This window comes from Panthera leo, chromosome E2, assembly GCF_018350215.1.
Source record: "Panthera leo isolate Ple1 chromosome E2, P.leo_Ple1_pat1.1, whole genome shotgun sequence".
In the NCBI taxonomy this organism is placed as follows: Eukaryota; Metazoa; Chordata; class Mammalia; order Carnivora; family Felidae; genus Panthera; species Panthera leo.
In genome coordinates, this window is record NC_056693.1 from 43,071,669 (window position 1) to 43,081,976 (window position 10,308).

The 10,308-nt window shown below is 48.0% G+C and overlaps 1 protein-coding gene across 5 annotated transcripts in view; it reads left to right on the forward strand.

Annotated features, from left to right (window-relative positions):
* Nucleotides 1-9,545, forward strand: part of NUTF2 (nuclear transport factor 2) — a 23,863-nt gene extending 14,318 nt beyond the window's left edge. For 4 of the 5 annotated variants that reach the window (XM_042920483.1, XM_042920479.1, XM_042920482.1 and 1 more), the window contains exons 2-5: nt 4,987-5,114; nt 6,938-7,009; nt 7,094-7,192; nt 9,020-9,545. In XM_042920483.1, the coding sequence (XP_042776417.1) occupies nt 5,016-5,114; nt 6,938-7,009; nt 7,094-7,192; nt 9,020-9,133 (384 nt within the window). In that variant the 5' untranslated portion in view covers nt 4,987-5,015 and the 3' untranslated portion in view covers nt 9,134-9,545. Of the gene's footprint in view, nt 1-1,622; nt 1,792-4,986; nt 5,115-6,937; nt 7,010-7,093; nt 7,193-9,019 lie in introns of all 5 variants that reach the window. The other variant, XM_042920480.1, reaches the window with a different exon arrangement.
* The last annotated feature ends 763 nt before the right edge of the window (nt 9,546-10,308 follow it).

Below are 10,308 nucleotides of genomic sequence, written 5' to 3' on the forward strand. Positions count from 1 at the left end.
GTTAAGTGTGACAATCTCATTCAGTGATAAGTGCTAAGAAAACAATACTAGATGGTGAAATGAGTGACCAGTTACTTTAGACTGAACGGACAGAGAAGGTGTCTGTGAGGAGGTGACATTTGAGCTGACACATATGTGACAAGGAGCAGACAAATGAAGATCCAGGGAGAATAGTGATCTGGGTAGAAGGATCAACATTGCAAAGCTCTTGGGTGAGAACAGGCTCAGCATGTTCCAGGAACAGGGACATGCCCAGACTGGCAGTAGAGGAGGGGCAAGGGGTGGGTTGGGTGGCAGATGAGGTTGGACAGCCAGGAGGGCAGGTCACCCAGGGGCCTTGAAGGCAGTCTAAGTGGTTGAGACTGTCAGTGGAGAATGGGAGGGAAGTCACTGGAGGGCCATAGGATGTATGAGAGTAAAGGCCACGGTTGATGCTGACTTCAAGGATCCCCCTAGAAGCTTGGTGTATCTGCTGACATGCCCTGCAGGCCTTGGTGATGGGTGCTCAAAAAAAGACAAACATGGGTCTTTCTCTGTATCAGTCTGGAGTTTGGAACATCCTCTTCCCCATCACTCTCCTGCCCCCAGCCCTGCCCCAGGTCCAGCTAGGCCAGGATCTCTGACTTGCTGAGATGGTAGAACTGGGCTGTGACTTTGCACGTTTGGGAAAACTGTGAGATCATCCCCCATGAAAACGCCTTTTGTTTGGGTTTGGTGTGGAAGTCTGCCTGGTGCCTTTGTTTGGAGGCAGAAGCCCTGGTTCAGGCCTGTCTTGCCCTCTCTGAGAAAGTCAAGGTTAGAGGTCAGGGCTTCAGTGCTATGTGCCCAGGAGCACCTCTCTCACTGGGTGGTCTACTCATTTTTACCTCCAATCTATTGTCTCTGGGAGTCCTGGCTCTGGAGTCCACTAAACCTGGTTCCATCTAGTTCCACCACCCATTAGGCTTATGGCCTTGAACAAGTTAGCTAACCTTTCTGAGCTTCATTTTGCTTATCTCTAATGTGGGAATCAAGTCATAGGGTGTTAGGACCAAATGCATGTAAAGCCTTTAGCACACGTCTATACCTAATACGTACTAGTAAAAATGAGATGTTATCAGGTAGACACTGCTATTTAAGTTTTGTCACTGGAGGGGCGCCTGGGTGGCTCAGTCAGTTGAGCGTCCGACTTCGGCTCAGGTCATGATCTCACAGTTCATGGGTTCGAGCCCCGCGTCTGGCTCTGTGCTGACAGCTCAGAGCCCGGAGCCTGCTTCCGATTCTGTGTCTCCCTCTCTCTCTGCCCCTCCCCCACTCACACTCTGTCTCTCTCCTTCAAAAATAAAAAAAAACTTTAAAAAAAATTTAAAAAGTTTTGTCACTGGAAACACTGACCCAGAATTTGAAGATAAAAATGAAAATTTTCTGTTGTCTAATGGGGTCTTCTGGGCAAAAGATTTTTTTTTTTTTTTTTTTTTTTTTTTTTTTGGGCAAAAGATTTTAACCTGGGATCTGTGACAGCCTCAGGGAGTCTGAACAATCTGAAATTATTCGCAAGGCTGGGACATCCCTACCTCTGTGCAAATTTATTGGGAGAGGGTCACAGTTTTTGAGACATTCTTAGAGGGTCTTTGCACCCACAGAGACCTAAAGGTCAGTGAAGGCTGATGCTCAGTGGGCGAGAGGTCATCGAGGTCATTTCTGCTCCTCGAGGAGCCTGGCCTCACTCAGCCTGCGGACTGTTGGGGTGAAGCAGGAGATGGCGTGGTCAGCGGTCCTCTTGGAAGAACTGTAGGAGAAGCCGTCATGAAGGTCAGTCCCCAACCTGATATGAGGCTGCTTCTGAGCCTTGGCATTTTTCTTTTTAGACTGTTCTTTCTGCAGTATATGTATTAGAATCAAGGTCAGGGCTTGCTGGCCATCCTGGGGAACATCCTCCCAGCTTGGCCCAGACCCATCCCTGTGTTGCTTGGGATGAGGGGGGGGACTTTGCTCCCTGCTTCTTTTTCTGGATGCAGGAATGCTGCCTCCCAGCCAAGAGTTGAAAGCTTTATGGGAGATTTGGAGTCAAACTGTAAATCCTGTAGTTTGCTGAGCCACACTTTGTGCTAAGGGATTGGGGTGGGATGGAGTGGGTGTGGCAGGAACCACACTGGAATCCTCCCAGCCCAGAGCCATAATGTTTAGGCAGAGGAGTGAGCCCTGGCTGTGTTAATATGGTTTTGCACATGGGGTTGGGGTCAACATATGAGTCTGGGAAGGAGGACCCAAATAGATGGAATCTGAGGGAAGAGTAGGAACTTGACCAGACAGATGAGAGGAGGGAGGACATCCCAGTAGGGGGACTCATAGGGTGAGGGTGGGGCAAAAATCAGTGAGCAAGCACTGAGTGAGTTCTGTTCTATTTGTGTGTGAGCTGGATGGAGGTAGGACAGAATGCTAGGGAGACAGGGACAGGTATGGATGCACATCTGTGGAGTTTCAAGATTTAATCCAAAGGTGAGGCTGTTGTACAGAAGAGACATGGCCAGCTTTGTGGTTTAGAGCTCAGGGGCACATATTTAGCAGAAAGAAAGCGCTGACTTCAACCAGAGGACCCAGTATAAGCCCTGATGTACTAGATGGACTTGGGGCAAGACATATCACTAAACCTCAGTTTTCCCACCTGTAAAGTGGGATGACAATGGAATCTGACCACATGGCTACCATGATCAGTACCTGGAAATAAACATATCAGGGTCAAACAGGCCAAGAACAAGGTTGGTATTGGCTTCAGGGACCCTATTTGGAAAAGGCCTCAGTCTATATAGTTTTGAAGGTTCCTTCTCACACTTTCTGGTACCCCCAAGCAGTCTCATTCTTTAGGAAAACACACTTTGCCCTGCCCCACTGGACCAAAGTGTCTTTCTGTCCCTTTATCTGTCCACTCTCTTCACTCCACCACTACTTCTGCCAAGTAGTTTTTGTATTGGCAAGTTAACATACCTTAAGAACAATATTGAAAAAGGAGACACCCCCCCCCCCCCCATACTTCCTCTGCATCACTGTCCTACCACATGGCACCACTTTTCTTGTCTTTGGGTCAGCTTTTACTTAGCCTTATTTTCCCTTACCCTCCATCTCCAGCTTTCCTGTTCCCTGCCCTTATCTCTTTCCTTGTGCCCAGACACATACTTATGCTTTTTCTTCTGATCGGCATACTCTTTCTCCAAGACCTTCCCTGAGGACTGCCCAACCTTGCTGAGGACAGAGGGAGAGATGGCCCTTACCCATTCTTCTAGCTTTCCCTCTGCCCCAGAGCTCTTGGGGTAGGATACCATGGGGCTGGACCACAGTGAATGAGCCAAACATAGTGAATATTAGGTTGGAAGAGGCAGAGATTCGAGATGCAGCAGAGATGGCCGGGAGTGGGGGGGTAGCTACAGTCTGGCCCCTTGGAAATGTGACCATGACAGCAGCTAAGACTAGCTTTTGACCCTATGCTTTTCCCACAAGTTGATTTGTTTCTTGGCAGAGTATAAACTGGGACACACCTTGTATTCCTGTGTAGCAGGCGTGCCTGGGTCCAGTCTTTCTCTTCTGCTTGTTTTAGACTTTTCTTGGACATTTCTTAGTCATCTTAGCACTGAGCTCCTATTTTTAGTGCCACCACCTCCTATGGGACCTAAAATAAAGCTGGCTCATCTTCCTGGCCCCTCATTGGCTGAAGTATTGGTCATAGGCTGGGAGATTGGCTGGATTGGGACTAAGCCACTGGCCCTCTACATTATCTATCCCGGCTGGCTCCTCTGGCCTTGGGTGAGGTCATAGGGACTAGAGTGAACTAGCAGGTTCCCTTGGTGAGGCTTCACAACCACTGGCAACATCAGGGTTCCAACCCCCTTACAGAGGAGGGAGATAAGGCCCTTCTTGGGGCAATGACTTGCATCAGGTCCCACCACTGTTAATGGTTGTCTGCCATTAACAGACACAACGCAACTCCTCACTGCTTTGGTTCAGAGTCCTGTTGTCAGAAGATGGGGAGGTAGTCAGACACAACTGCAGAACAACATACAAGTCTGCCATTGTGGTATCCTTCAGTGAGATGTGGGCTTCCTATCTGGGAGGGGCCTAGCAAAGCCAGAGTGGCTCTCGTCTACGGCTTGAGTTTTCCTTCTAGCAACCCTTGGAGCTGTGATGTCTATAGCTGGGAGGGGGTCTCCCCACCCCCCCCCAAAGACCAGAGAAGGGCAGCCCCTTCCAACGGAGGCAGTGCTGGGATGGGGAGTGTGAAGAGATGATCGCCTCTGTTTCTCTTCCCAGAACCCCTCAGTATTACTCTCTGATTCTTTGAATTCATGTTCCCATCTCTGAAGTGGGTAGGGGTAACCCTGTCATGAAGAAATGAATAGATGTTACCTGTGCTCAAAGAAGTAAACAGCTCCCCTAAGACTAAAATGGAGGATCACTTGCTGTTTTATTGCAAGTGGGGACTTGAGGAGACATCTCCCCCCACTCTCACTGGGTCTTCTTCCGCCTCTTGATATAGCCCTGGGACAATGTTGATGGGACTAAGGACATTACACAGATATCTGTAATTTCTGACCTGCAAAGTGGGAAGAACAGATTGTTGAGAGAATTAAATGAAAACATGTGGGGAGAGTGTGTGTCATTAGCTCCTTCTTAAAGCCCCACCCCCCATTGGGCATTGAAGGGCTTGCTCTGACTGTCCTGGCTCCACCCTCCGCACCTATCCTATGTGCTCCACATCCCGGGAGCCCCTTTGTTTCATTAGCCAGAGCTCCTCAAAGGAGAGTCTGAGTCTGGTCCACCTCTGGGCTCCCTGCACTGGTCTGTATTGGGAGGGGCCTCCTACCAATTCCCCAGGACCTCTCTATAACAGACCTCACCAAAAGACTCCCTCCTCGAGGAGGCCAGGAGGGGTAGGGGTCAGTGAAGAAACCGCAGCTGGCTACCTCCTGTTCCCTTGGTACCAACACTTCCCTCCATGTCTTGCTGATCTTGCAGGTCTCAGTGAGGCCGGGTGACGCTCCAGAATGGGAGACAAGCCAATTTGGGAGCAGATTGGATCCAGCTTCATTCAACATTACTACCAGTTATTTGATAACGACAGAACCCAACTAGGCGCAATTTATGTAAGTCTCCAGCTCTAGGGCCTGAACAGGATCCCCAAGGGATCAATTCAGATGTTGGGCCAGTGTGTCCAGTTCACAAGTTCTAGCAGCCCTTACTGGATTTGGCTATACTCTTCTATCTAAGCTTCTGTCTGTGGCACAAGGGGCCTGAGGCTTAGCCCAACTACCTGGTCTACACGTTCCCTTCTGTCATCTTCCATAAGAGTAGGGATCCTGTATCCTTGGCAGGTTGTTATGGGCTTGCCATTCCATGGTCCTGAGAGTGCCTCTGGTTCCAGATTGGGCAGCAGCAGACAGATGCTAGGGCTCATGGTGCTTTCTGGAAGTGGCAGGTGTGAGCATCATCAATGCAAAACTGAGTTCTCCTGGAGGTCTTAGGTCCAAGTTTCCTTTTGAGGGCCAAACACCCCTGAATGCTCATGGTAAACAAATGGGGTTAGCCCAGGGAGACTGGTGTGTCTTTAACTCTTCTAGGCAGGCACTTGCTATTTTAATGATCATGTATACCAAGAGCTACTTGTATTTGACCCTGCCAGGACTCAGTCACAGTAATGTGATTGATTAGGCCATTTCTAGCAGGTCTGTCCAGAATGGAAATGATAGGAGTCATCCAGCATAGCCTGAGAACCTGACTGGGCTGTGGGCAAAGCTCTCTGTGTCTCCAGAAACTCGGGGTCAAGTCTGAAGAAAAGAAAGGGATCTTACCAGTGGAAAGCCAAATCCAGTAAATGCATTATTTGGTTGTCATCATAGAGAGTTTTAAAAACTTGAACTGATATGACTCTGGGATCCTGGCACTTCTGTTTTATTTGCTTCTTAAAATCAATGAAAGCAGCCCTGACCCAGAGAAGAGAGCATGGTCCTAAAAGAATGCTTTATGTATGTCATTTTGTATAATCATCAGCATATGTCTCTTTTAAAGATCAGAAAATAGAAAAATATGTAACTTGCCAAATATTATAGCTGGTAAGTAGCAAAGGCAGTTTTGAGTTCTGCCCCTGAAGTCTATGGCAGGAAAAATATGGAGGGGAGGGGACGAAACTAGTGGGTTGCATGTTGATGTAGGGAGGGTCCCAGGCTAGGCCTTGGGAGGCCTTGTCAGCCTCCATTCTTCCCTCACCTCATGGGTGTCCTTATGGGAGTGGCCTCAGTAGAATTCAGCCTGAGCTCTAGAGATGGTAATTGAACATAGAATGTTTCCAAGTTATTTCTCATGGGCTTCTCTAGTACTGGTGCTGACTGACCACATAGCAGGATGACTTTTGGCTGAGCCTTGACCACATAATAGGCAGCCTAGGGCTCATGCATATCAGAGGCCATATAACTTCTTTGTTTTTGTTTTTTAGTTTATTTACTTATTTTGAGAGAGAGAGAGAGAGAGAGAGAGAGAGCGGGGAGGGACAGAGAGAGAAGAGAGGGAATCCCAAGCAGGCTCCATGCTATCAGCTCAAAGCCCGACACAGGGGTCTAGCTCATGAATTGTGAGATCATGACCTGACCTGAAATCAAGAGTCAGACACCTAACCAACTGAGCCACCCAGATGCCCCCAGGGGGCATATAACTTCTTGAATAAAAACCAGGAAATGAACTTACTAAATAGGTTTGTATTTTGTTAGCTTTTCAGAGCCTGGGCTCTGGGAAGATAGGGTGTAATTAAAGAGGTTGTTAGCAGTGTAAAGTATGGAAACTACCTTCAGTTCCCTTCTTTATAGATAGGGTAATTGAGTTTTGGACTCATTTTTCCAAACAAGGTCCTTTTCAGGGACTCAGAGATATATTCCTTTTTCTCTGAGGCCCTGACCCCATGTTTTCTGGTTTTCAGATTGACGCATCATGCCTTACGTGGGAAGGACAGCAGTTCCAGGGGAAAGCTGCCATTGTGGAGAAGTTGTCTGTAAGTAAAGGCCAGGGTCATGCTGCAAGCAGCTACTTCCCTGCCTTGCTGGCCACAGCCCATCACCCCCTCTTTCTTTTGCAGAGCCTTCCGTTCCAGAAAATCCAGCACAGCATCACGGCGCAGGACCATCAGCCCACGCCAGATAGCTGCATCATCAGCATGGTTGTGGGCCAGCTCAAGGTAATAGTGCTGGTAGGGAGGAGTGGGCAGGCAGAGGAGAGCCCTGCACGCCTGCCTTCCCTGTGATGTGACCTGCTTATCAAGGGACACTCTGTCTAGAGCTATATAATTCAATACAATAACCACTAGTCACATTTTTAAATTATATTTCAATTTTAATGGCAATTTTTAAATTGCATTAATTAAAATGAAAGTTAAAGTGGAGTTCCTCAGCCAAACTAAGTATATTTCAAGTGCTTATAGTCAGTCACTGTGACTTCCTATTGGACAGTGCAGACACAGACTGATTCTGTTGTTACAGAAAGTACTATTGGAGAGTACAGGTTTAGAGCCTTTCTGGAAAAGGGACAAGAGGTATAGGAGCAGGGTGGGGTTGTGGTGCTAAGCTACTGGGCCTTCATACTGCCCTGAGGTATAGGTGGGCTTTCTGTCGGCAGCTGGTCCTAGATGGGCCAGCTGGGTGCTGAGTTGCAATCCCTTGCTGGAGTCCATGTTGCCACTTCCTGAGCTGGCTACTGGCTCCGCCACCTGCTGAGCAAAGCAGATTCCTGGAACTCCTGCTTCTGTTTGCATTCTCCTTTCCTCTTCCAAGACCTATCCTCTTCAAAGCCTTCAGCTCCTCAGTCCCCCAAGAACCCTCATGGGAACTCCTACCTGTTGTGCTCCAGCAGACTGAAGCCAGATTTTTAATTTCCGAAAAGCTTCTCCTCCTTTCCAAAGCAGGACAGGTTGGCTGCCCGTTGACCAGGTTCCAGTCTCCTGGACCCGCGTGACGGTGGGACTCTGAATAATAGGCCCACATGGCCTTCTCCGTAGGTTAGGTGGGGCCTTCTGGGTTAAATAAAAGGGCAGAAAGAGGGGCCCCATAGGCCTCTGCCATGGGCCCAGAAGGACCTGCCTTGTGGCCTGGACTTTCCTGTCAGTTTTTTCCTGCCTGTCCAACATGCCCTGCCCAGAGTTTGTATTCAGATAGGCCGTTGGGAGTGAAGAGGTCTTTTCAGGGGGCTCGGTGCCTATTTTCCAGGATAGGGTCAGTAAGCATGGCCCATTTCCCACTTGGCTTCAGGTTCATTCTGCTGTTTCTGTCCCAACTCAAGAGTCCCTAAAAGACTGATTTGCCTAATTGCTGATGATAATTCCCAGAAACCCCAGCAATGTTAGAGATAGCACTGGTTAACTGGGCTCCTACCTTAACTATGCTTCATCCTGATCTTCTGCAGTTTGGCTGGAGGTGTCTTGCCTTTTTTTTTTTTTCATTGCAAATGTTATATATGACATGACAGGAAACATCACCAGGTGACATTGCTTCGTTTTTGCTCTTTGTTTTGCTCTTTGTTAGAGCTGTGATTACAGTGTGAACTCCATTTTGAGTCTTTTCTCACCTACTTGGCCACAGTCAGTATTAACAGTAGTTTCTCTTAATTGGACTAACTGGTGTAATCAGACGCTAAGATTATTTAGGTTTTAGGTACTGTAAGTTATGCGGTGAGCACTACAGAACTCTTTCAAATTGATCACTGCTTAGAGACATGGGCTCAGAGGCAGGTGTGTTTTCTGCTCTCTTACGGTGGCTAATTGGTGATGTATTCTACAGTTTAAGTGCATGTAACAGTGAGAACTGCCATCTGTAGCCCCTATGTGCCCAGTGCCATGTTTTGTACATTATATCAATTCACATTCATAAATACACTTTGGCTATACTGGGATTTGAGTCCAAGACCGTAGGGCCTGATCTCAAAGTCAGCATTTTTTGTCCTGTTCCCTTGCCACTAAACTCCCTTCCTGTTCCTTGGCCTACTTACTGAATCATTTTTTTTCTCCTCACAGGCTGATGAAGACCCCATCATGGGGTTCCACCAGATGTTCCTATTAAAGAACATCAACGATGCTTGGGTTTGCACCAATGACATGTTCAGGCTTGCCCTGCACAACTTCGGCTGACCTCCTCCCAGCCAGGCACTCATGCTGTTTCCTCCTCCCTCCTCTCCCCAATATTATTCACACTCCTCCAGATGCTCCAAATATCATACACAAATGAGCAGGGCCGCGGTGGGAGCGGGCGCAGTGCGCTGCTGCTACTGGGGTATTGTGCATGATGTTTGGACGCTAGACTAGTTGCATCTGACAGGAGAAGTTTGTGTTGTACCAGCGCATGCCTTGGAAAGACTTAAGTAATGCAAAAGGTTGTTTTTGTTTTGTTTTGTTTTGTTTTTTGTTTTTTAATCTACTGACAAGTTGCTCTAGTAACCCAAAGAAGTGAAGGAGAAAGCAGCTGCCTCACCGCCCAGATATTGATTTGTTCGGATGTTTCAATGCCTCATGATACAATAAAACCACAAAAATTTTCTTAACAGTTTAAATCGTTTTAATGAGTTAATAGTTGGCTGGGCATCAATAACTACTGTGCCCCATTGTCTCTCTCATGTCTCACCTTCCCACCTCTCCCCCCAACTCAGCAATACATGTTACAAAGAGAAACTGCTGAAGCAGCACTCCCAGATAGCTTCTCTCAGAAGCCTTTAGGGCATAGTATGCCCCACCTCAGCCCACCTGGTCCTGGAAAACTGAGCTGCAGACAGCTTGGGTCTGGCCTGAAGCTTCCCTTGCACTGAAGCCTTTGCAGTCACTTCTGACAACTCCTACATTGGGTAGGTCAGGGCTCTGGTAATAGAGATGATCTAGAATCCCACTGAAAAATGACTCATCAAGCTCAGGAGCTCTGGGCTGAGGGCTCAGCAAAACTACCCTGTATAAAATGAGCAAAGGTTTGAGGGAGAATATCCTGTTCTACCCCCAGAACAGTCAGGATCACATCCAGGGGGCCCCATAAACCCCAAGCCAAGCAGAGGGCAGCTCCAGTTTTGTATCCAGTTTTGGATATCCTTGCCCAGAGGTGAGTGCCCAGAACAGTCAGCCTCCATTTGCCTGCAGAGTGCAGAGCCAGGCCCAGTTGGGCTGGGGTACAGATCTAGAGCTATGAAACTAGGCAGTCTGAGACTGAGGGATTTGTGCTTTGGGACTTCATACCCCTCAGACCTTTGCAAGGCATCTCTAAGCCTTCTGTTTCCTGCCTCACCACATACCTTCACGTTTTCTTCAAGTCCCAGGAAATATTA